The 24,267-nt window shown below is 33.1% G+C and overlaps 3 protein-coding genes and 2 pseudogenes across 3 annotated transcripts; 4 read left to right on the top strand and 1 right to left on the bottom strand.

The window, feature by feature from the left end:
* Positions 1-3,533: 3,533 nt before the first annotated feature.
* Positions 3,534-5,972, top strand: LOC116146816 (annotated as a pseudogene).
* A 7,895-nt stretch (positions 5,973-13,867) lies between these two features.
* Positions 13,868-14,627, top strand: LOC116146881 (TMV resistance protein N-like). The gene has a single exon (XM_031432323.1). It carries the CDS (start codon positions 13,895-13,897, stop codon positions 14,414-14,416), a length of 522 nt encoding a protein of 173 aa, XP_031288183.1. The 5' UTR covers positions 13,868-13,894; the 3' UTR covers positions 14,417-14,627.
* Positions 14,628-17,548: 2,921 nt separating this feature from the next.
* On the top strand, positions 17,549-20,276 carry LOC116146825 (the record flags this gene model as incomplete). The annotated part of the gene is made up of 6 exons (XM_031432282.1): positions 17,549-17,643; positions 18,136-18,178; positions 19,309-19,377; positions 19,594-19,669; positions 19,753-19,817; positions 19,941-20,276. Coding segments are annotated over 6 exons (417 nt in total), but the record flags the coding sequence as incomplete, so codon positions are not given.
* A 460-nt stretch (positions 20,277-20,736) lies between these two features.
* On the top strand, positions 20,737-22,651 carry LOC116146870 (annotated as a pseudogene).
* Positions 22,652-23,342: 691 nt separating this feature from the next.
* Positions 23,343-23,981, bottom strand: LOC116146835 (secreted RxLR effector protein 161-like). Its single transcript, XM_031432293.1, has one exon. It carries the CDS (start codon positions 23,979-23,981, stop codon positions 23,343-23,345), a length of 639 nt encoding a protein of 212 aa, XP_031288153.1.
* Positions 23,982-24,267: the final 286 nt, after the last annotated feature.

Here is a 24,267-nt window from a genome sequence, read left to right on the forward strand (position 1 = left end):
AACCCGTCATAGCCTCTTCACCGATTCCGGCCTCCACAAACCGTAATCTGCTACTTTCATCGCCTCTTCGCCGATTCCGGCCTCCACGAACCGTAATCTTCTACCGTCATTGCCTCTTCGCCGATTCCGGCCTCCACAAACACTAATTCGGCTACCATCGCCCCACGACTTCACGTTTCCCGATTCAGTATTTTTCCCACCGTTTATTTGTTTTATGGATTGTTTTGTATTGCCTTTATTCTCCCTAGTTGTTGCATGGCTTAAAGTATTTCCCCTTTTTTTTTCCCCTCTTTTATTCTAATTTGAGTTTGTTTGTCTTCGAAATTGGAGAAAGAGATAGCTAGTGGTTTATGACTTTTGAGTCGGTCAATGCAGAATATATTGTGTGGTCTCTTGATGATATTTGGTTAAATGGGAAACTTGCTTGATGGTTGTTGTTTTCCATGATGTTGGATGAAATTTTGAAGTGTTGTTTGAGGTTTTTAAGTGGACTGAATTTGGCTGTTGGTGTGTTAAAATGTTTTTATGCATGTATCTTCAAGTATAAGATGTTGCATTGGTGGTTTTTCAAGGGTTTGCATCTCTTGGAAAACAACTTTGCGGGTTAGTAGGTATCTTGATTCTTTCCAATTATATAGTAATCTGATTTTCTTTATGTATGTAATAACTTGAAATTTGTGTACAGGTTGTTTGTTACAGTATGCGATGTTGCAGGATGTTTTCAAGGTCTCAATCAGGATGGTTTGAATTAGTTTTTTTAATCAGCACCAAAAACACAGATTGAATTTAGTGTTTCTTATGTTTTTTTTGAGGAAAAGTTACATTTAAGCTCAACTTTGCCTATTGTTTGCTATGGTGCTAATTGTGGTTGATGATTTGATAATATTGGATACCACAAGCATTTTTCATGCATAAGTTATCCTGTTACAGCTTAAGCATCTTTTCTTTTTGGACTTGATACTCTTTGTGGTGCCCTCAAGTTGAATTAAATTGTGTTTGTCAATTTGTTTTTGGATGTCAAATTAAATTGTGTTTTCCACTTTATTTAGGATAAAAGTGATTGCGAGTGCAGCTAATGCCATCATTTAAGAGCTCTAGACTATATGTTCTAATTTGTCCGCCTTCTAGAAGGTTTTTTCAAGTCTTGTGATAGGAAGAAGCTGTTTTGACGAACAGAAGACAGAAGCTGTTTTGACTAGACAGAAGACAGAAGATTTATTATTTGGATTTCAGATGTGTTACGTTATGATTTTTTGTTGGATAATGATATAATTTTCATGTTATTTGTTTTGTTAAATTCGGTCTGCCCTGGTTTGCAGCGTTAATCATAAACATGTTTTGGGGTTTGAGAAATTTACTATATAATATTCTCAGGATAACTTTTGATACGGTGGAATCATCTTTATTTAAGCAGTGGAACTTGTTCGAATCAATATTGTGATACTGTAAATACCATTATTAATATGAATAGTCTAATTTTTAAATTTGTAATAAATAATTGTCTGTGTCATTTTATTAATATTTGTTTCGATAATAATTGAAAAAAATGCTATCTAATAATGGATACCTGATTTCTAGAAGCATTATGTGGGGAATGAGTGGGGAAAACCCTGAATTGGGGGCGGGTTGGATGGGGATGGGAGTCCACCACATTACCCCGTGTCGGGCCTAGCGATTCCCCGAAATCCCTGTCCCGGGACGGCCGGACTAGGGAATCCCCCTGGGCCCTCAGGCCGGACGTGGGACAGGGGTCCCCAGCCTCGCCTTGGCCCGTGCCCATCCCTAGGTTCTAGTTCTACTACTTCTACATACATAACTGTAATATGCATAACCGTAGAGAGCAATAATTATCTCGATTTTTGTTGAACAAAACAATATATGCTTGATGGTTTAACTCTGCCATTTGGCCGCTTATATGCAGCCGTACCTAGTTGGCCTGTAAGTTTATGTAATTCAATGTTTATTAGTAACTTGAATTATGAAAATCATATTTTTATAATTTTTTAAATGAATTTTCAGCCACCAATATAGTTAAATGAAACCAAAACATTGTGTAACCAAAATATCCGTTTGGTGTTAGGACACAGTAATTGTAGTATGAACCTAGAAGGAAAGAGATAAGTAAATGAGATTTTTCATATTGTAATTTTTTATGATGATGCACAGTAAAATACGTGATTGTTATTCAATACTTGGAGGGTTTTCTGACAATACTGGATCTGGCATTGCTCAAAGATTAGTATATTGTGTTTATGAGTTGGATTACATGTTTTATAGTTGAAAGGTTTTTGTGTTGGCTGATAATAAATGTTTGTGGCAGTGATAAGACTGGTCTCAATGTGATTTTGGCTTGCATATGGCTAACAATAACCTATATTGAGGTTGGTCCCTTCATTTGTTTTGTTTTGGTTATTGACCTTGTTATTTGTGATTCACTTCTTTGTTGTTTGTGTGTGTTTAGAGCTTGTTGCTATATTATATATTGAGTTTTTAAGTAAATGTGGAGAAGAAGTTGGTTGACAAGCTGATAGTTTGGGGTATAGAGGCCAAAATCTTCATAGCAAAGAGGGATCGCCTTTCTGTTCTGTGGTTAAAGTGCCATTTGATATATGCTCCTGTTGAAACGAGGAATTATTAAAGGGGTTCAATACCCATATACTGATTTACTGATAGTAATTTGTTTTGTTTTCCTCAATAGTTGATATTCGTGATTTGGAGGTGTTATAATTGAATCTTGATTAGCTCTAGCTTTTTCCTTATAGGAGCCCTGTCTTGTTACACAGAAAGGTTACTGTTATGAAGAAAATTTTAAGTTTCCCTTATCCGGTTTGTAAATAGTTGTTCCTATGAAATCTATGTGCTTGATCTTGCCGCTTTTTCCTGTTTATGACTGATGTATTTCTTTTGGGACTTAGTAATTTATTTAGTAACACATCTTGTGGAACTGATGGTGCAAAGCTGCCCTTTGGATCAATGAGACAAGTTGATGATTATAATGGCCCAATTTCAGTCTGAATCTGTATTCTTCAAACCCAACACATGATCCAACTTTTTATGTGATACAGCCATTGGAACCCAACACATCATCCTCCCTGAATATTAATATTTGTAATTTGTTGGACACCTCCAAGAATAGAATGATACTTATTAATGTTCAAAAAGTAATCCTCTTAAGCAAGGATAAAGTACCTTTAAAAAACTTTTAGATTGGAATATTAGCTTCCTCTGTTCCTTATAAAAGACTATGAAGCTGATTGGTGTAACCTGTATCTCTACAATTGAACAAATTGCCATGGACGGAATCTTTGATGATAAGGATGATGCTCTTCTCTCCCTATATGAGTGTGTTTTTGTGTAGTTAGCTGCTATTATTGCATTAAATAATTTCGCACTTACCCAGGTTCTTCTTCTTGTTAGGAATATTTTCGTCAGCATCAAAATTGCAGGGATCTAAGATCTACATCTGATGCCCCACCAACTCATGACACTGTCAAATACAATTATTTTTACTACTATGAAGAATGCAGTGGAAAATATGAATCTGGGAATTTGAGGCCGGAGGCTACAGATGGTATATTTTCTTTCCCATACCAAAGCATATGTTTAGTGAGGTGGCATCTGTTATGTTGTTTGAAGTTTAAATATCTGAATTTAACTGAAATTTGAATAGGTCTAAATGCATAAATTTTAAAGATATTTTCTTTTAATGTCTAAACATTAAGTCTTGGAAGATCGTTAGTTTGACTTAAAACAGGATATTTGAAAAAAGAATAAATAAGCCATTTTATTTATTAAACTTAAAGGTATGAAATTGATTATTCAATAAAAATAATTAAGAAATAAGAAAATTAATTAGATGGTTGAAAGAATTGATTTAAAATATGGTCCAAATTCTTGCTTAAACATATAAATGGGTTTTATGAAGATAAGAATTAGAATAATTTTATAGGTGTTTTTGAGAATTAATTTGAGGCAAATATTTCAGATCTTTTCAATTAAGATAAAAACCAAAAGTTTAGGGTTTTTGTTTCTCTTTCATTTTTATAAATATGTATGAAGTTGTAGATCAAATACTCTAAAAACACCTGAAGGATTTAAATGCAGTTATGTTCAGACATCATAACTGAAAACAAATTTACCCTATGTATGAACATATTAATTGATTTTGGTTGCAGTAGTAAGTCCACAACCATCTTCTGCGGGGACATAGCCTTTGCATTACTGATATTATCTTCTTATTTTCAAACTCCATTAACATATTAAATATATTACGCCCACACTTGCGGGAAACTGGTTCTCTACCCAAGCATAATAAAAGCAAGAATGTAAAAGAGCATATTTCTCTGTACTTAGCGATAGCAGATGCAAGTTCTCTCTGTCGTGGTTGGGAGGTCTATGCAGTTGTCTGATTGTTTTTGCTTGATCAGAATAAGGACAACTACTTGATAGTTCAAGGTTAGTTTAATTTATAAATTGGGACATAGCCAATAGACTTTACATCCTTTTTACACTTAATTTTACTTTATGACTTGTGGATGTTGTTTGACACAATTTGTGAGAAAAATTGTCAGCTTGTACCTGTTGAGTTATTTTGGTGTCTAAAATAGTTGCTCTTGAACATCAAAGAACTTTTTTCTCCCCCTCTCTCTCTTGCATTTTAGATATGTTTCGTTCTATTGCCTTCTTGATTTAGCGTGTACCACAAGCAAATCGTGTGCCTCTTACTGATTATTTGGTCAATTTTCTTGACTAGATGCTCTGGGGAGGGAAAGACGCTTTCATGGATTGAAGCTTGAAAGGGGTTTTGATCAATAAATTCTGCTTACAGTATTTAATGATGCTTCTAATGGGTACCTTGTGGAGGACTCGTGTGTGTTTGTAGCAGATGTCTTTGTTTGTAAAGAAACAATCACAGGCGAAGGAGAGTGCTTATCAATTATCAAAGATGCACCTACTTTGTGAGTGAGTGAGTACTTTTAAGTATGTCTGGAAGGTTGAAGGTTTTTGGAAGTTAAATGAAGAATGTTATGACTCAAAAGTTTTCATTGCTGGAGATCACAAATAGTATCAAATTTTATAGGACTGTTGGATTTACCTTGATAAGTGTTATGTTTCTTACCCATGAAGTGACATTTAGAAGATGATGAAAAGGCTTATTTAATAGTGATCCATAAATACAGAAGAAGAAATTACCAGTGTTTTAAGTTTCAAACTGAACCATAGAAAAGAAAAAGAAAAAAAAAAAAAGGGAAAAAGATGTCTAATCGGACCTTTGTGTGACAAATTGCTTTGGTAAATCTTCATCAGATTGCTCTCTCTCTGGGTTTCAAGGACTTTAGATAAAGATTTCTAGAAATTTGTTTGTCTTAGTTGTGTTGCAAGGAGATACAGCTCTATCCAAGGGAAGACGCCTTGGAGCTGGCACTCTTCTTTCTCTGTACTTGGCTCTGGCAGATTTAACTACTCTTGCCTCTGGTTCTAAAATGTACGCAGAATTCACATTGCGAATCCTGGATCAAGTGCAGGCCAAGCACATAGGTGGTAAAGGTATAAATAGTCATATACTTGTTCCTTATACACAACTAATATTTCTCTTAGTAAGACTGTAGCGGCAGGAAGTTAATTTCAGCCATTATCCTATGACCATATCTAGATAAGCTCATTATTTCCCATTCTCTTACAGCTAAACACTGGTTCAGTGCTTCACAGCAGGAATATTGTTGGCCAAGATTCATGTCATTCACTTGCTTAAATCTGCTAAGCGCTGGTTATCTAGGGAAAGATGTTTGCTTGGTAGAGGTGACTGTCCTCGGAATTTCTGGTGCACTGTAACAAGTCGGCTCGGTCCACAATTTCCCTGCTTGAAAACTTAAGTGTGGCACTAGATTGAACTTGTGAAAGGCTGTATTTTACATTTGAGAATACTGTGTCTGGGCACATACACATTGTGAAGTGCATTACCTTCACTTACCCAAAACACATATTTAAGTAAAAGACAACAAACATATTAAATTTTACTAACTGAGCGAACTTGTTTGCTTTTAAGTAAGGTACTCATCTAGTTCAAATTCAAATTCACACCACTCTTGAGCTCCCGGGGTCCAAAATATCAACTCAGTCGACAACATAGTTAATAACATATACATACAGTTTTCATCATCAGGATATTTTGCAAACATCAACTTATGATAATCGTTGTCAACATGAGGAAGAAGAATTTCAACGCCTAACAATAGATTCATCAAAAAGATTTGGATTTGCCACTGATAGTCGAGATTCAGTTTCACCATAATCAACCATTCTTCAAAAGATCCCATAAAACATTCTCTCGTAAGATTTGGGCATCTCCACGAGCCGCAGTTTATTTTCAAATATATTGAAGCAACTCCTTGTTGTGGTTTCATATTGGCCAAACATCACCAGCCATGGAAAATGTCGATGTCGCGACGGCTTAGCACAAATCGGTTGGATCACAATGCCTCTCCATGTTTCGCAAACATTACCAAAAGATACATAGTCATTTATAGCTAATTTATCTGAGGTCATTTTGTTAAAAGTTGTATTTATCCCATATGATCAATTTATTAGACTGTTATGATAGATATATGTGGTTGAACTTCATTATCTCTTGAGTTAGTTTTCTGAAATGAAATTCTACCCAAGCTCACACCTTATGTAAATATGACTTCTTATCCTACGTCCTCCCTTAATTGTTTGACAAGTTAAAATTTAAAAATAAGTAAATAAATGCATATCGGGTTAACCTATAATAACTTAAAATTCAAGGTTGAATGACCCAAAAGATATCAATTTATAAAATGAAATATTATACTTTGCGTTTGTTAAATATTATACATTTATATTTTAATAAATTTATTAGTCAAATACATTTAAAATTATTATACTAAAAGGCTAAAATTAATGAAATTACTACAATAAATTTATATTAAATTTAAAATAAAAGAGAGAGAGAGAGAGAGAGAGAGAGAGAGAGAGAGAGAGAGAAAATGAACTCCTATTTATTAAATTTGATTTACCAGTGAAATAGGTATAATTCAAATTTAATATAAATTTGTTTTACACGTGTTTTGCAGGTAAATATTTACTGTATTTAATAAAAAATGTAAATGTAAATTTAATATAAATTGGATTTACACGTATTTTGCAAAATAGGTAAATATTAAATTATACCTATTTTATACTAAATTTAATAGGTAAATATTTTTTAAAATTTACCCACGTAAATTTGATATAAAATATAAAATATAATAGACATAAATAGGTAACTTGAAGATCAATATTAAATTTAGAGAATAGGTATAGTGGACGCTCACTTTCCTAGATTCTCTTAAGCTTAGTAATCTTATTATATATTCAAAGATAAAGCTTTTAGAAGTTTATATACAATGTATTCTTTCTCCACAAATAATAGTTTGAGGCATGCAATGACTTTGGCTGGCCCTGTACTGTATACACTATTTAAGAGAATAAAAAATAGGAGTTGATTTTCTCTCTTTAAAATATATATATATTATAATAGTTTTTGTTTAGTTTAAGACTACCTCTTTTATACTAATTAATCAATGACACCTGAAAATAGAAAACAAATATTATCTTGATTCACTAAAAATTAGTCTTCAGTTGAAAGATTAAATTGAAGTTTAATCAAGAATTGATTTTCAAACTTGAAACGAGTACAGTTAGTAGGTGAATTTGTAACCGTAAAGATATAATTAATAGTTGGCAGATGAGATGAGAAGGTTCTAATTTAAATTTTAATTCAAATTCAAATTCAAATTCAAATTCTTACACAATAAAAGGTAGCACCTTACTAGTCAATGAAAAGAAAGCCAAATCAAACACAAAGCTGTTATCATAATAGCCAAGCCTAAAACAGTGGTCAATGAAACTCAGCATGTGGCGGTGGAATATCCACAAATATTTTAACACCTTTCACGTCATTGTGGCCCACAGGTCAGACATCCGGTAACCAGTCATCTCGGAGTTAAAAAAGAATCAAAACCCTATAAAAAGCTCAAAAAAAAAAATGGGGATCAGTGTTGGGGCAATTGATGATTGCCTCCAATTCCATTGAACCCTTGGCCTTTGTATCTCTGCCTGCATCCAAAGCTGCTCTAAACATGAACTCACACCATCAACTAATACTTTCTTCAAATTCATCAATCTTGAACCTGAAACAGTTGATTTTCTTCTCACTTCTTTAACAACATCTTCAATCAATTCTGACTCGAACCTGCACCAAAATTTATTAAATTATAAACCAAAATGCAAATCTCAAACGTACTCTTCATCAAACATAATTAATAATCATACTCATCATCATATTCATACTACTAATTAACTAACCATCTCAAATCCCTTTTTCATATGATTCATGTACTATCCCATCACAACAACACATCCACTACCCTATACCTACTTCCATTGAAAATATTGCAAGAATTAACAAAATATTCATAATTCTGGCTAACTGATTCCAACTCCCACAAGGGTTGAAGGCTAAATCCTTTTTCTTCAATTTCCATGATTAATTCTACCTTCTTACCTTCTCTAAACTACTACTGCACTTATAAACAATTCACTCCTTCATTAATTCATAATTCTTTCAATTTTATACAATCTCTAATAAGAAATAAATGTTACGTACCTATTTTTCAATTCCAATCCAGGGAGATTAATGACCTCTATCAAAGCTTCTTCCTGCTTAGTAAGTGCTTCCTCAAAATTTCCCCTCTGCTCTCTTTCCACCGACGGATCCAGATCGTAGAAAATCGGAATCACCATTTGCCCCAATGTCCTCTTACATTCAACGATCTTAACAAGTTCATCCAAGCACCAAGAAGACGAAGCATAATTTTTTGANTTTTTTTGTTTTGTTTTGTTGATGTGATGATTTGATATTTAGTTCATATTTATGAAAGTACGTTTCATTATAATCTCTGCAGTTATTATTTTATAGAGGTAAGTTTGATGTATGGCGCTTTATAGTATAAGACACCACTAGAAATCCGGGCACCATCGACGCAGTGAGTGTATTGGTTAGTGGTGGACCCAGAAATTTATGAGAGAAAAGGCACCATAGAAATTTTAAGATTCAACTGACATTACATATAGCATAGTTATTTCTAATTAATGCTATAAAAATATCATTTAAAAAAATACTAAAAAACATGAATTATTTAATTTATTTTTGTTCTAAGAAATTTAGACATATCGACAACTATTTCCATTTGTGTTAAGTAAGAAAGAAAAAATAATAAAGAAATGAAAGTGAAAACTACTAGAAACCAAGTGTCACGGACCTAAAGTTTCAACACAGCATAACGGCCCGTGAGGCACCCCGGACTTACCCTTGAGAGGGGTTAAGCCTACATGTTACATTCATTGGCTTGAAGTTTATTGGTTTTGTCCTACATGGACTCATCAGGGAAGCGACTCCAGCTATCGACCATTTTGTGCGAGGATGGCCTAGTCCATTGTTCATTGTTGAGTATGAAAAACAACTCCTAAGGTCTTACCGACTTTTGCACTCCCCTCTCACATACCACCTCTCTCCTAAAGAATCTTATGATGCATTGTCAATGTGCCTGGAAGAAAAACACCTGACATTTCAACTATCACATCCCACTTGAATGATTAGCGAAACCCCTCAACCTCGTACTACGCTCTTCACACTTGTTGCTCTTATCACAACATTGCGAAATAAGGTCGTGACATTCTCCCACACCCATTTGTATGCAAGTCCTCATGCATATCATTCTTGTAAACGTTGGCCAGACACAATCGTTGCAGTTTTTGGCTCGTGGCAAAACCCAGTGGCTAAAGGGACGCCAATTACCTTTAGGCGCAACTCTGTGATCGTGGAGATGTACACTTCCATGTTGCGCTGTTGTCCATGCTTGATGTTGCACTTCCCAACATGCATCTCACACATGCTTCTTCGACTCCACATGTTGTCTGCCCTCAGTGTCACTCGTTGCGCTCTTGCGTGTCAACTTTTCACTCCTCACAATACTTAACGTGCATCTTAACGACCCCGGTGCATCTTGCAAGCGCAAGGGAGACCTTTTTGGCCAAGATCGTTTAAAAGGGAACAACACAATGCTAATGTCTTCTTTCCTGCTATGATATAAATTGTCATGGACCTAGAGTTTCAACAAAGTGGAATGAATTGTGTAGCCCTCGAACTTACCCTTGAGCGCTGTTAAGCCTACACGTTATGCTATTATCGGCTTAAGGTTTACTGGTTTTGTCCTGCCATCGACTCATCAGGGAAGCAACTCCAGCTCCCGACTAATTTTTGTAGGGATGGCCTAATACCTCTTTCATTATCAACTATGAAGAACAACTCCTATCGGCTCTTGCACTTCCCTCTCATAGAGCACTATCCTCTTAAAGAGTCTCATGAAGCATTGCTAATATGTAAGGAGAAAACTTATATGACGTCTCAATTGTCACACACCACTTGAATGCTTTGTAAAACCCCTCAACTTCGTATGCTTTCCGCACCCGTTGCTCTTATCACAACGTTGTGGAATAAGGTTGTGACACAAGGCATGTGTCAACATTGTTGAAAATTCTCATCAATGTCGAGGAACTCCAATGCTTAGTCAAATGTTAAACGTCACCTAGATGTCGGACTAAGCTTGCAGAAGTTCTTTAATTTTAACGATTAAACATTTGTTGGTGGTGTGCATCAATATAGACATAATACACCATCAATGTACATCACATAATATAAGTATAATTAATACAATATTATAATTAATACAAAAATCTCTCTTGTCAATCTTTTATTTATGTTTCTTCAAACGTATATTATCATTGCATCATAAACATTTCGATAATTATCTCATGTGTAACTCTATAACTTTTTGCACGTGCATTATCATTGATGTCAAAATCACGCATACTAACTTAATTAACTTGAACAGGAAGTTTACACAAAATTTGAAGGAAGTCGTCAAGAAATAACGAAATCGCAAAGCAAAAACTGACAATAAAAACTTCATCCAATCCTTTTGGTATTAACTGTGTAGTTTTCTTTGTAGAGCATTTAAAACGAAGTTCTTTCTTCCTAAACGCTGCAAGGGTTTGCATTTTCTTAGAATTTTTATAGATTTTGACTTTTGTCCTATTTTATTAACAAAATATGAATCTGGTTAGCTTGTTTGAGAGTTATATTAAATATTCAAATTATACTATTAATATATTGAACGTCCTCATCACGTCAGACTAGGGTACTGAGCAGGGCAGGCCACTGTAGTGTAATGGTTTGGGGGCCATGGCCACCCCTAGGCTTTGGGAATAATTTTATATATTCTCTTTTACATTTATAAAACATTAGACATAATGGTATATTATATAGCTTTGGCTAACCAAAAAAAATACCTAATATTTTTCATATTATTGCTGATTCTTATAATTTTGTAATAGTGTATTATAACCAATTGATGAAAGATTGAAATATTATAGATAAAGATAAATTGAAAGATTAAAAACTTAAATTTTAGTCTTACTCACTTTTTATTTTTTATATACCTCTTATCTAGTAGTTTAATAAATAAAAACCATCAACATTACAAATTAATTGATTTTTATATAAATCCATTTAAAAACATAACATATGTATAATATTTTATTATTTATTAGTAATTGGATTAAGGTAATTTGTTTTTTCTTTTTCACTAGCTAGCATCATATAATCTTGAAAATATTGTTCAATGATCTATATCAATAATTTTCTTATTCTAAATTAAAGAAAAACACTGAAAACAAATATTGTATTAAAATAACGAAAATATAATTTCTTTTAAAGTGTTAGACTAAAAAATAACTTTAATTACCACATTTTTTTTTTTGTTTAGAAAAAATAAAAAAAAAATGATCTACAATTCATACAAAAAAAAAAAATTCATTATTTTTCTTTTTGTAATATTGATTTTTTTTTTTTAAACCACGATGTGTCCCCGTGCTGAAATTTATGGGACTAATTCTCGTTTCGAAATTCGTGAGATGCCTATGGCCACGAGCTGATTCGAGTGAAATTCGAATTTTTGATATTACAAGTGATAAAATCTGAGAGAGCCCATATACTATTTGGACGACACCCTTGTGGTTGTAATATTGATTTTTAAATTATATTACTTATATATTCTCATCATTTGAGATGTAAAAGGAAATTCAGTGTTAGCATAATAATTCAATTTGATAAGAAAGAAAAAAAAAAAAAAAGAATCAAATGATATAATTTTAATGAAGATAAATGATGTAAAAGTATTGAATACAATTATTAATATCACCGCCCAAAGGAACAGTCAAGTCAACAGAAGTTACGTGGAAAAAACAAAATAATTATTAAAAAGTTCTTTGTGAAACTTCGAAGAAGGCTCGTGCTTGTAGAATGTTATTTTTGAAGCCAATAGGAAACGATTAAAAATTATTAGTATTTTTCAGACCTTCAAGTTTTGGTCAGAAACAGTCCACTCCACAAGTTTCAAAACTTATAATCAGTAGCCATATTCAACAGTGTCTGTTCAAATAAATTAAAGGCTAATATATAATTTATATTTGCTGAATTTAGTATTTTAATCTCCATGTAACAGTAAAGAATTGGCATTAATCACTCTTAACAATAAGGCAATGTATATTTTGAGAGTAACCTACCTATCAAAGTTGAGATCTTAAGCTTTTTTTTTAATTTTTATAATCAAGGGTGTTTGAACCAGCTTATACACATCTCAATTAATCTCTCGAGACTCTGAAACTACCAGTCAAGTAAGAGTTCCAGTGGTTACCCTTATTAGCAACCAAGGAAAGACTTGAACTCAAAACCTCTAGAGGAATACACCCAAGAGTTCTTATCAAACCATTCAACCACACAAGGATTGGTTAGATCTTAACTTTAAATCTTAAGTGATGTGAATATTCATATGTCAATACAATAAATGATAATAGGATAAATATGTTACTTTTTTTAGTCAATGAGATACTGACACATAAATAAGAAATCTAAAGTTGGGATAAAACTTTGATATATGGTGGCATTACTGATTTTTTAATATTCAATTATTATATTGTTTACTTTAATAAAGGTTCATGGAAATTACCCTTTTGAAGAATTAATGTATTATGTACAGGTACTGATTAAAAATATCAAAAACACTTTTATATGTTTTAATTAATTTTATAAGTATGTAAATTTCTTTAAAGAAGTAGGAAATTCGATATATATATTTTTTATTGGACAAAGACGGTAACAGAAAATTTAGATTGAAAAAGATTAATATTTGGAGTATTTCGAATAATTCTGTAAAACTCATGGGCTTTGGCTACCACTGAAAGATTAGGGACTTCTATGTAATTTATCATCCCCCAAACGAGAAATTCTGGTCCTTCTGGATCTGAAACTATGCAAGTTCTTTCAATTCACAGCACAGAAAAAACCTCTGCCTTCCCGATTTCATTTTAGTGTTACTCAGAAGTGTTCGTTGACGGATCGGATTAAAGTTCATCTTTCGGCTAAAGCGGTAAGTTTTCTTGGCTTCCCTAAAATCTATGGTTTTTATTTTCTGATTTCATTTTAATTTTAAGGATCTGGCAAATCTAATTGGTTTGTTTGAGAGAGAGAAAATTAGTGAAACTAATCATACAACTGAAAATAGGTTCTTATGGAATCTAGCTCGAATATATTTGGATCTCTGTTTAATTTCACAGATCTAAAGAAGATCAGAGTTTGATCGTACTCTTGGATGTATTTTTGTCGAAAAAATATATATTTTTTTTCTGGCAATTAAATTTATTTGTTTTTTTTTTTTTTTTTTTTAAATTTTTAGTCTTTTGCTAATTGATTAAAGTCAATTGAAAGTTCATCATGAGCATCCCAAGAGTCTCATCAAATGGATCTTCTTCTTCCTCTGGTTGGAAGTATGAAGTCTTCCTGAGTTTCAGAGGTGAAGACACTCGAAAGGGTTTCACAGGTCATCTCTATACTGCTTTGACTTGTAAAGGAATTAATGTATTCCGGGATGACAAAGAACTTGAGATAGGAAAACCCCTTTCATTGGAACTCCTTGATGCAATCGAAAAATCAAGAATCTCAATTGTTGTTTTGTCAAAAAATTATGCTTCGTCTTCTTGGTGCTTGGATGAACTTATTAAGATCGTTGAATGTAAGAGCAGATTGGGACAAATGGTGATTCCGGTTTTCTATGATGTGGATCCAGCGGTGGAAAGAGAAGAGAGGGGAAATTTTGAGGAAGCACTTACTAAGCAGGAAGAAGCTTTTAGGGACAATATCGAAAAGGTGGAAACATGGAGGAAGGCTTTGATAGAGGTGATTAATCTCCCTGTATTGGAATTGAAAGATAGGTACGTAACATTTATTTCTTATTAGAGCTTGTATAAAATTGAAAGAATTATGAATTAATGAAGGAGTGAATTGTTTATAAGTGCAATAGTAGTTTAGAGAAGGTAGAATAAATCATGGAAAATGGAGAAAAGTAATTTAGCCTTGAAGCCTTATGGGTTTGAATCAGTCAGATAGTAGTATGAATATTTTGTTAATTCTTGCAATAATTTCAATGGAAGTAGGTAGAGGGTAGTGGAGCTGCCACATTTTTTAATTTCATTGACCATTGTTTTAGGCTTCTCTCATTGGCTATTATGATAACAGCTTTGTATTTGATCTGGCTTTCTTTTCATTGACTAGTAAGATGCTACCTGGTATTGTGTAAGAATTTGTATTTGAATTAGAATTTAAATCAGAACCTTCTCATCTTATCTGCCAACTATTAATTACTCCTATATCTTTAGGGTTATAAATTCACCCACTAACCGTACTCATTTCAAGTTTGAAAAACAATTCTTGATTAAACTTCAATTTAATCTTTCAACTAAAGACTATTTTTTAGTGAATCAAAAGAAGATTTGTTTTCTATTTTCAGGTTTCATTGATTAATTAGTATAAAGAGGTGTCATCATAAACATATAAATACTAAAATTTTGGAACTAAACATAAACTATTATAATAATGTATAAGAATATTATTATTATTATTTTTAAAAAGAGAGAAAATCAACTCCTTTTTTTTTTTTTTTTAATAGTCTATACAGCAAATTTAATATTGATCTTCAAGTTACCTATTTACTGTATATTTAATATTTTATATCAAATTTACACGTGCAAATTTTAAAATATTTACCTATTAAATTTAGTATAAAATAGGTATAATTTAATATTTACCTATTTTGCAAAATACGTGTAAATCCAATTTATATTAAATTTACATTTACATTTTTATTAAATACAGTAAATATTTACCTGCAAAATACGTGTAAATCAAATTTATATTAAATTTGAATTATACCTTTTTCGCAGGTAAATCAAAATAAATAAGAGTTCATTTTCTCTCTTTTTTTATTTTAAATTTAATATAAATTTATTAGTCATTTATTATCGTAAATTCATTAATTTTAACCTTTTAGTATAATAATTTTAAATGTATTTGACTAATAAATTTATTAAAATATAAATGTATAATATCTAACAAAGGGGATGATATTTACCGTCAAAGTATAATATTTCATTTTATAAACTATTTAATTAAATCTAAATGAATCAAACTAAGATGCTTTAAATAAAATTATTGTTTGATTTATATTTCATTTCAATCTCCTAATTTAAATGAAGTAAAAAATAAAAATTAAAAAATTAAATCCAAATACAAACAAAAACATGGAAAAATCATAAGTCGTACATTACTTTCTAAGTTATCTCATAGTAATTCTGTGTTAAATTATCTTTATACATTCTGATATGTATGAGCTAAATTAGCCACATCTAGAGGGGCACTTTAAAGTAAAACAAATTTTAAAAAAATAAAAAAAATTTGCTTACGAACTTGATAAAGTCGCGTTGCCTTGAAGAAAAATAAAACGCAACGATAGTAAAAACCCCCTAAAAACCCAATTTGTTTAGATTAGCTTTGACGAGAAACTTTGCTTTAGTTTCTCTTCAACGGCGGATAAAGCTCTAGGTTTAGATCAAGTCCTTTGCTCAGTTGAATGCATGAAAGTTGATGAAGCAAGACAATGCTAATACTAATAGTAGCGACAACAACTTTCAAATCACGTGCTTCTCCGACCTTATCGATGATGTCACTCTCCATTTTCTAGTCTAGGATTGGCATTTGGCCCGCCTCGCTCGAACGGGGTGGGGATTCCCTAAAATAGTCGGGAGGTGGTCATAGCCCGAAGGAAAAATGAATTAAATGATTATGTTATTTAAATACCGTTTATTACGAACATAATTGTAGTTATTTATATAGAATTTAACTTAAATTCTATTTGATAATTTGATAAGAGACTTAAAAAAAATTATGTCTTAAATAGACATAATTAATCATTTATCAAATAGACATAATTTATCATTTGATAAGAAATATTGTTTTTTTTAATAAATGATCAAAATTATGTGTATTTGATAATTTGACAAGAAACTTAGAAAAATTGGTATAAAGTATCGAGAATAGTACATGTGGGTCTGTTTCATTATTTTAGATATGATTTTTGATATTTTTAGACTTGGGTGAGAATAACAAGGTAGAATTTAAAAATTAAGAAAAACACCCCTCTAGATTTTCTAATTTACTGAACACCCCAATATATAAAATTTTTGTAAAATGACAAAAACACCCCTATCAACAGTTGCCAGATTCCGGCCACCACCGTTGGGATTTGGTGTTACGGTGCATGAATGATATAACCTGGCCTTTTGTGTGCCGATATGACATTTTCCTGTCAAATCTACCACATATCTGGTCGAAAAAGGCAATTTCTGGCCAACGACGATCAAAGATATGGCCGTTATTGATGGTCAACGACAACCATATCTTGGCTGTAGTTGACGACCAGCTACTGCCAAAGATCTGGTTGGAAAATGATAGATCGACATACTACTGGCCAGATTCAGCCAGTAGTGTGCCATTATACCAGATTCTGGCTACCTTCCAACGATGGTAGCCGAAATCTGACAAATGTGGGTAAGTGGGGGTGCTTTTATTAATTTTTTAACTTTTTTTCTGAGGGTGTTTAGTTAAATTAATAAACTTAAGAGATTTAAAAGTAGTTGAAAAAAATATATTGAAACAGTTATTTCGAAGATAAGATTTGGGAATAGGATATGAAATATTGAAACAAACACCTACAAGTATCATTTAAAATAAAGATTTTTCTGTCCTTCGTTATTTCAATAATTACAAAATGTCCCCGGATTCATTGTACTACCTACTTACCCTTGTTATAGTTTTATAATTATGGAATTACCCTTCATTTATAAACCCAATTTTCGCCCACATGACACTACACAAAGTCACAAACACAACTAGAAGTCGACCCTAAATCCTAATCTGCTACTGCTACCGTCGTCCGTCAACCCGTCATCGCCTCTTCACCGATTCCGGCCTCCACAAACCGTAATCTGCTACCGTCATCGCCTCTTCGCGGATTCCGGCCTCCACGAACCGTAATCTGCTACCGTCATCGCCGCCTCGCCGATTCCGGCCTCCACAAACACTAATCGGCTACCGTCATCGCCTCCACGACTCTACGTTTCCCGATTCAAGTATTTTTCCCACCGTTTATTTGTTTTATGGATTATTTTGTATTGCCTTTATTCTCCCTAGTTGTTGCATAGCTTAAAGTGTTTTCCCTCTTTTATTCTAATTTGAGTTTGTTTGTCTTCGAAATTGGAGAAAGAGATAGCTAGTTGGTTTATGGACTTTTGAGTTGGTCAATGTAGAATATATTGTGTGGCTCTCTCGATGATATTTGGGTTAAATGGGAAACTTGCTTGAATGTTTGTTGTTTTCCATGATGTTGGATAAAATTTTGAAGTGTTGTTTGAGGTTTTTAAGTGGACTGAAATTGGCTGTTGGTGTGTTAAAATGTTTTTATGCATGTATCTTCAAGTATGAGATGTTGCATGTTGGGTTTTCAAAGTTTTGCATCTCTTGGAAAACAACTTTGTGGGTTATGCATGTATCTATTATTCTTTCCAATTATATAAGTAATCTGATTTTCTTTATGTATGTAATAACTTGAAACTTGTGTACAGGTTGTTTGTTACAGTATGCGATGTTGCAGGATGGGTTTTCAAGGTCTCAATCAGGATGGTTTTGAATTAGTTTTTTTAATTAGCACCCAAAACACAGATTGAATTTAGTGTTTCTTATGGATTTTTGGGGAAAAAGTTACATTTAAGCTCAACTTTGCCATATTGGTTGCTATGGTGCTAACTGTTGTTCATTTGATTTGATAATATTCGTTGCCACAAGCATGTTTCATGCATAAGTTATCCTGTTACAGCTTGAGGATCTTTTCTTTTTGGACTTGATACTCTTTGCGGTGCCCTCAAGTTGAATTAAATTGTGTTTGTCAATTTTTTGTTGGATGTTGAATTAAATTGTGTTTTTCACTTTATTTAGGATAAAAATGTTTGCAGAGTGCAGCTAATGCCATCGTTTAAGAGCTCTAGACTATATGTTCTAATTTGTCCGCCTTTTAGAAGGTTTTTCAAGTCTTGTGATAGGAGTAAAGCTGTTTTGACTAGACAGAAGACAGAAGATTTATTATTTGGATTTCAGATGTGTTGCTGTTATGATGTATTTGTTGGATAATGATATAATTTTCATGTTATTTGTTTTGTTAAATTCAGTCAGCACTGGTTTGCAGCTTTAATCATAAACATGTTTTGGGGTTTGAGAAATTTACTATATAATATTCTCAGGATAACATTATATGATACGGTGGAATCAACTTTATTTAAAGCAGTGGAACTTGTTTGAATCAATATTGTGACATTGTAAATACCATTATTAATATGAATAAGTCTAATTTTTAAATTTGTAATAAATAATTGTCTCTGGGTCATTTTATTAATATTTGTTTCAATAATAATTGAAAAAAATGCCATTTATATAATGGATAACTGATTTCAGGAAGCAGTATGCGGGGAATGAGTGGGGAAAACCCCTGAATTTGGGGCAGGCTGGGATGGCGATGGGAGTCACCACATCCCCGCGTGCCAGGCCTAGGGATTCCCCGACATCCCTGTCCCGGGGATGGGTTGGACTAGGGGAATCCCCTTGGGCCGTCGGGCCAGACCTGGACACGGGTCCCCAGCCTTGGCCTGGCCCGTGCCCATCCCTAGGTTCCAGTTCTACTACTTCTTCTACATACATAACTGTAGAGAGCAATAATTTACTTCGATTTTTGTTGAACAAAACAGATATATGCTTGGATTGGTTGTAACTCTGAGAAATTTGGCCGCTTATATGCAGCCGCGCCTACTTGGCCGGTAAGTTTATGTAATTCAATGTTTATTAGTAAACTTGAAATTAAGAAAATCATCTTTATTATAAAATTTTAACAATATAGTTAAATGAAACCAAAACATTGTGTAACCGAAATATCCGTTTGGTGTTAGGACACCATTAATGTAGTATGAACCTAGAAGGAAAGAGATAAAGTAAATGAGATTTTTCTTATTGTAATTTTTTATGATGATGCACAGAAAAATACAGTGATTGTTAGTTCAATACTTGGAGGGGTTTCTGACAATACTGGATCTGGCATTGCTCAAAGATTAGGTATATATTGTGTTTATGAGTTGGATTACATGTTTTATAGTTGTAAAGGTTTTTGTGTTGGCTGATATAAATGTCTGTGGCAGTGATAAAGACTGGTCTCAATGTGATTTTGGCTTGCAATATACCTAAGAATAGTCCTATGAGTGAGGTTTGGTTCCCTCTCACAGAGTTTGTGTTTTTGTTATTGACCATCTTATGTGTGATTCACTTCTTTTTGTTGTGTGTGTTTAGAGCTTGTTGCTATATATATATATATATATTGAGTTTTTAGGTAAATGCGGAGAAGAAGTTGGTTGAGAAGCTGATGAGTTTGGGGTATACAAGGCCAAAATCTTCATAGCAAAGAGGGACCGCCTTTTTGTTTGGTGGTTGAAAGTGCCATTATGATATATGTTATGTACCTGTTGAAACAGTGGAATTATTAAAGGGGGTTCCATATACTGATTTACTGATAGTAATTTGTTATGTTTTCCTCAATAGTTGATATTCAGTGATTTGGAGGTGTTATAATTGAATCTTCACTAGCTCTAGCTTTTTCCTTATTAGGAGCCCTGTCTTGTTACACAAGAAAGGTTACTGTTATGAAGAAAATTTTAAGTTTCCCTTGTCCGGTTTGTAAACAGTTGTTCCTCTGAATGATCTTGCCGCTTTTTCCTGTTTATGACTGATGTGATTTCTGTAAATTCTGTTGGGACTTACGTAATTTATTAAGTAACACATCTTGTGGAACTGATGGTGCAAAGCTGCCCTTTGGATCAATGAGACAAGTTGATGTTTATAATGGCCCAATTTCAGGTCTGAATCTGTATTCTTCAGTAACCCAACAGTCCAACACATCATCCTCCCTGAATATTAATATTTGTAATTTTGTTGACACCTCCAAGAATAGAATTGATACTTATTAAATGTTCAAAAAGTAATCCACTTAAGCAAAGGATAAAGTGCCTTTAAAAAACTTTTAAGATTGGAATATTAGCTTCCTTCTGTTCCTTATAAAAGACTATGAAACTGATTGGTGTAACCTGTATCTCTACAATTCAACAAATTGCCATGGACGGAATCTTTGATGATAAGGATGGTATACTCTTCTCTCCCTATATGAGTGTTTTTGTGCAGTTAGCTGTATGATATGCATTAAATAATTTCAGCTCTTAACTCAGGTTCTTCTTCTTGTTAAGAATATATTTTCATCAACATCATAATTGCGGGGATCATGAGATCTACATCAGATGCACCACCAACTCATTACACTGTCAAAATACAATTACTTTCACTACTTTGAAGAATGTAGTGGAGAAATATGAATCTGGGAATTTGAGGCCGGAGGCTACAAATGGTATATTTGCTTTCCCATAAACCAAAGCATATGTTTAGTGAGGTGGCATTTGTTATGTTGTTTGAAGTTTAAATATCTGAATTTAACTGAGATTTGAATAGGTCTAAATGCATAAATTTTAAAAATATTTTCTTTTAATGTCTAAACATTAAGTGTTTGCAGATCATCAGTTTGAAAAAATTTAATAAAATCTTTTTTAACGTTGTAAATAATTTTTTATTTCATTGTTCTAACATATAATTATGAAAAATAATTAAAACAGGATATTTGAAAAATAAATGAATAAGCCATTTTATTTATTAAACTTAAAGTTATGAAATTGATTATTCAATAAAAATAATTAAGAAATAAGAAAATTTATTTGATGGTTGAAAGAATTGATTTAAAATATGGTCCAAATTCTTACTTAAACATATAAATGGGTTTTATGAAGATAAGAATCAGAATAATTTTATAGGTGTTTTTGAGAATTAATTTGAGGCAAATATTTCAGATCTTTTCAATTAAGATAAAAACCAAGAGTTTAGGGTTTTTGTTTCTTTTTCATTTTTATAAATATGTATGAAGTTGTAGATCAAATACTCTAAAAATACCTGAAAACAAATTTACCCTACGTATGAACATATTAATTGATTTTGGTTGCAGTAGCAAGTCCACAACCATCTTCTGCGGTGACATAGCCTTTGCATTATTGATATTGTCTTCTTATTTTCAAACTCCATTAACGTATTATGCCAACACTTGCAGGAAACTGGTTCTCTACCCTAGCGTAACAAAAGCAAGAATGTTAAAGAGCATATTTCTCTGTACTTAGCGATAGCAGATGCAAGTTCTCTCTGTCGTGGTTGGGAGGTCTATGCAGTTGTCTGATTGTTTTTGCTTGATCAGAATAAGGACAACTACTTGATAGTTCAAGGTTAGTTTATTTTATAAATTGGGACATAGCCAATAGACTTTGCATCCTTTTTCCACTTAATTTTACTTGTGTATGTTGTTTGACACTATTTGTGAGAAAAATTGTCAGCTTTTACCTGTTGAGTTATTTTGGTGTCTAAAAAGTTGCTCTTGAACATCAAAGAACTTTTTTCTCCCTCTCTCTCTCTTGCATTTTAGATATGTTTCGTTCTATTGCCTTCTTGATTTACCGTACCGCAAGCAAATCATGTGCCTCTTACTAATTATTTGGTCAATTTTCTTGACTAGATGCTCTGGGGAGGGAAAGACGCTTTCATGGATTGAAGCTTGAACGGGGTTTTGATCAATAAATTTCGCTTACATTATTTAATGATGCTTCTAATGGGTACCTTGTGGAGGATTCGTGTGTGTTTGTAGCAGATGTCTTTGTTTGTAAAGAAACAATCACAGGCGAAGGAGAGTGCTTATCAATGATCAAAGATGCACCTACTTTGTGAGTGAGTGAGTACTTCTAACTTTTAAGCATGTCTGGAAGGTTGAAGGTTTTTCGAAGTTAAACGAAGAATGTTATGACTCAAAAGTTTTCATTGCTGGAGATCACAAATAGTATCAAATTTTCAAGGACGGTTGGATTTACCTTGAAAAGTGTTATGTTTCTTATCCATGAAGTGACATTTAGATGATGATGGAAAGGCTTATTTAATATTTATCCATAAATACAGAAGAAGAAATTACCAGTGTTTTAAGTTTCAAACTGAACCATAAAAAAAAAAAAAGGAAAAAAGATGTCTAATCGTACCTTCTTGTGACAAATTGCTTTGGTAAATCTTCATCAGATTGCTATCTCTCTGGGTTTCAAGGACTTTAGATAAAGATTTTTAGTAATTTGTTTGTCTTTGTTGTGTTGCAAGAAGATACAGCTCTATCCAAGGGAAGACGCCTTGGAACTGGCACTCTTCTTTCTCTGTACTTGGCTCTGGCAGATTTAACTACTCTTGCCCCTGGTTCTAAAATATACGCTCCTGGATCAAGTGCAGGTCAAGCACATGGGTGGCAAAGGTAGAAGTAGACATATTCTTAAATCTGGACTGATGTTTGCTTGGTGGAATCAGAGATGACTGTCCTCGGAATTTCTGTGCACTAACTCCCTATTTTACAGATTTTGTTCTCAATATGTATTGATTACAATCCTAATATCCTAATGTAAATTGATTGCAATCCTAATATCTTAATATAGAATTATACACTTCAACACTCCCCTTCAAGTTGGAGCATATAAGTCATGCACCAAGCTTGCTACAGATAAAATCAATGCGCGGACCCCTGAGAGATTTAGTGAGGATGTTTGTTAACTGGTCGTTGGAACTGACATGACTAGTGTTAATACATCCAGATAGAACTTTTTCCCGAATAAAATGACGATCAATTTCTATATAGAACTTTTTCCCGAATAAAATGACGGTCAATTTCTATGTGCTTAATCCTCTCATGAAATACTGGATTAGAGGCAATATGGAGAGCAACTTGATTATCACAGAGTAACTTTATTTGTGACACTTCTACAAATTTCAACTCTTGGATCAGTTGCTTTAACCAAATGAGCTCACAAGTAGCTAAGGCCATTGCACGATATTTAGCTTCTGCACTTGATTGAGCAACAACGACTTGCTTTTTACTTTTCCAAGACATTAGGTTTCCTCCAATAAGAACACAAAAACCCGAAGTAGAAGGTTTACTAGATGGAGACCCTGCCCAATCAACATCAGAATATCCAACAATATGTGAATTACCCCTGTTTTCATATAACAAGCCTTTGCCTTGTGCACCCTTTATATACCTTAAAATCTGAACAACTACATCCCACTGACTATTACATAGAGACTGTAGGAACTGACTTACAACACTAATAGAAAAGGAAATACCAGGTCGTGTGACAGTGAGATAATTAAGTTTATCAGCCAGTCTTTGGTATCTTCTAAGATCAGCCAGTGGCTCCCCTTGTCCAAGTGAGAGTTTTAAATTAGGATCCATATGAGAGTCTATTGGTCTGCAATATGACATTCCTGTCTCTTTAAGAATATCTAGTGCATACTTTCTCTAAGAGATAACCATACCAGATTTGGACTGAGCAACTTCTATACCAAAGAAGTATTTAAGAAGTCCTAAATCTTTGGTCTGAAAGTGTCTGAATAAATGCTTCTTCAATTGTTCAATACCATCTTGATCACTTCCTGTAATGGCAATATCATCAACACAGACAACCAGATAGATACATTGCCCTGGTGATGTATGTCTATAAAAGACAAAATGATCAGACTCGCAACGAATCATACCAAACTCTTGGATA

The sequence above is a fragment of the Pistacia vera genome, unplaced genomic scaffold (genome assembly GCF_008641045.1).
Source record: "Pistacia vera cultivar Batoury unplaced genomic scaffold, PisVer_v2 Contig1152, whole genome shotgun sequence".
In the NCBI taxonomy this organism is placed as follows: domain Eukaryota; kingdom Viridiplantae; phylum Streptophyta; class Magnoliopsida; order Sapindales; family Anacardiaceae; genus Pistacia; species Pistacia vera.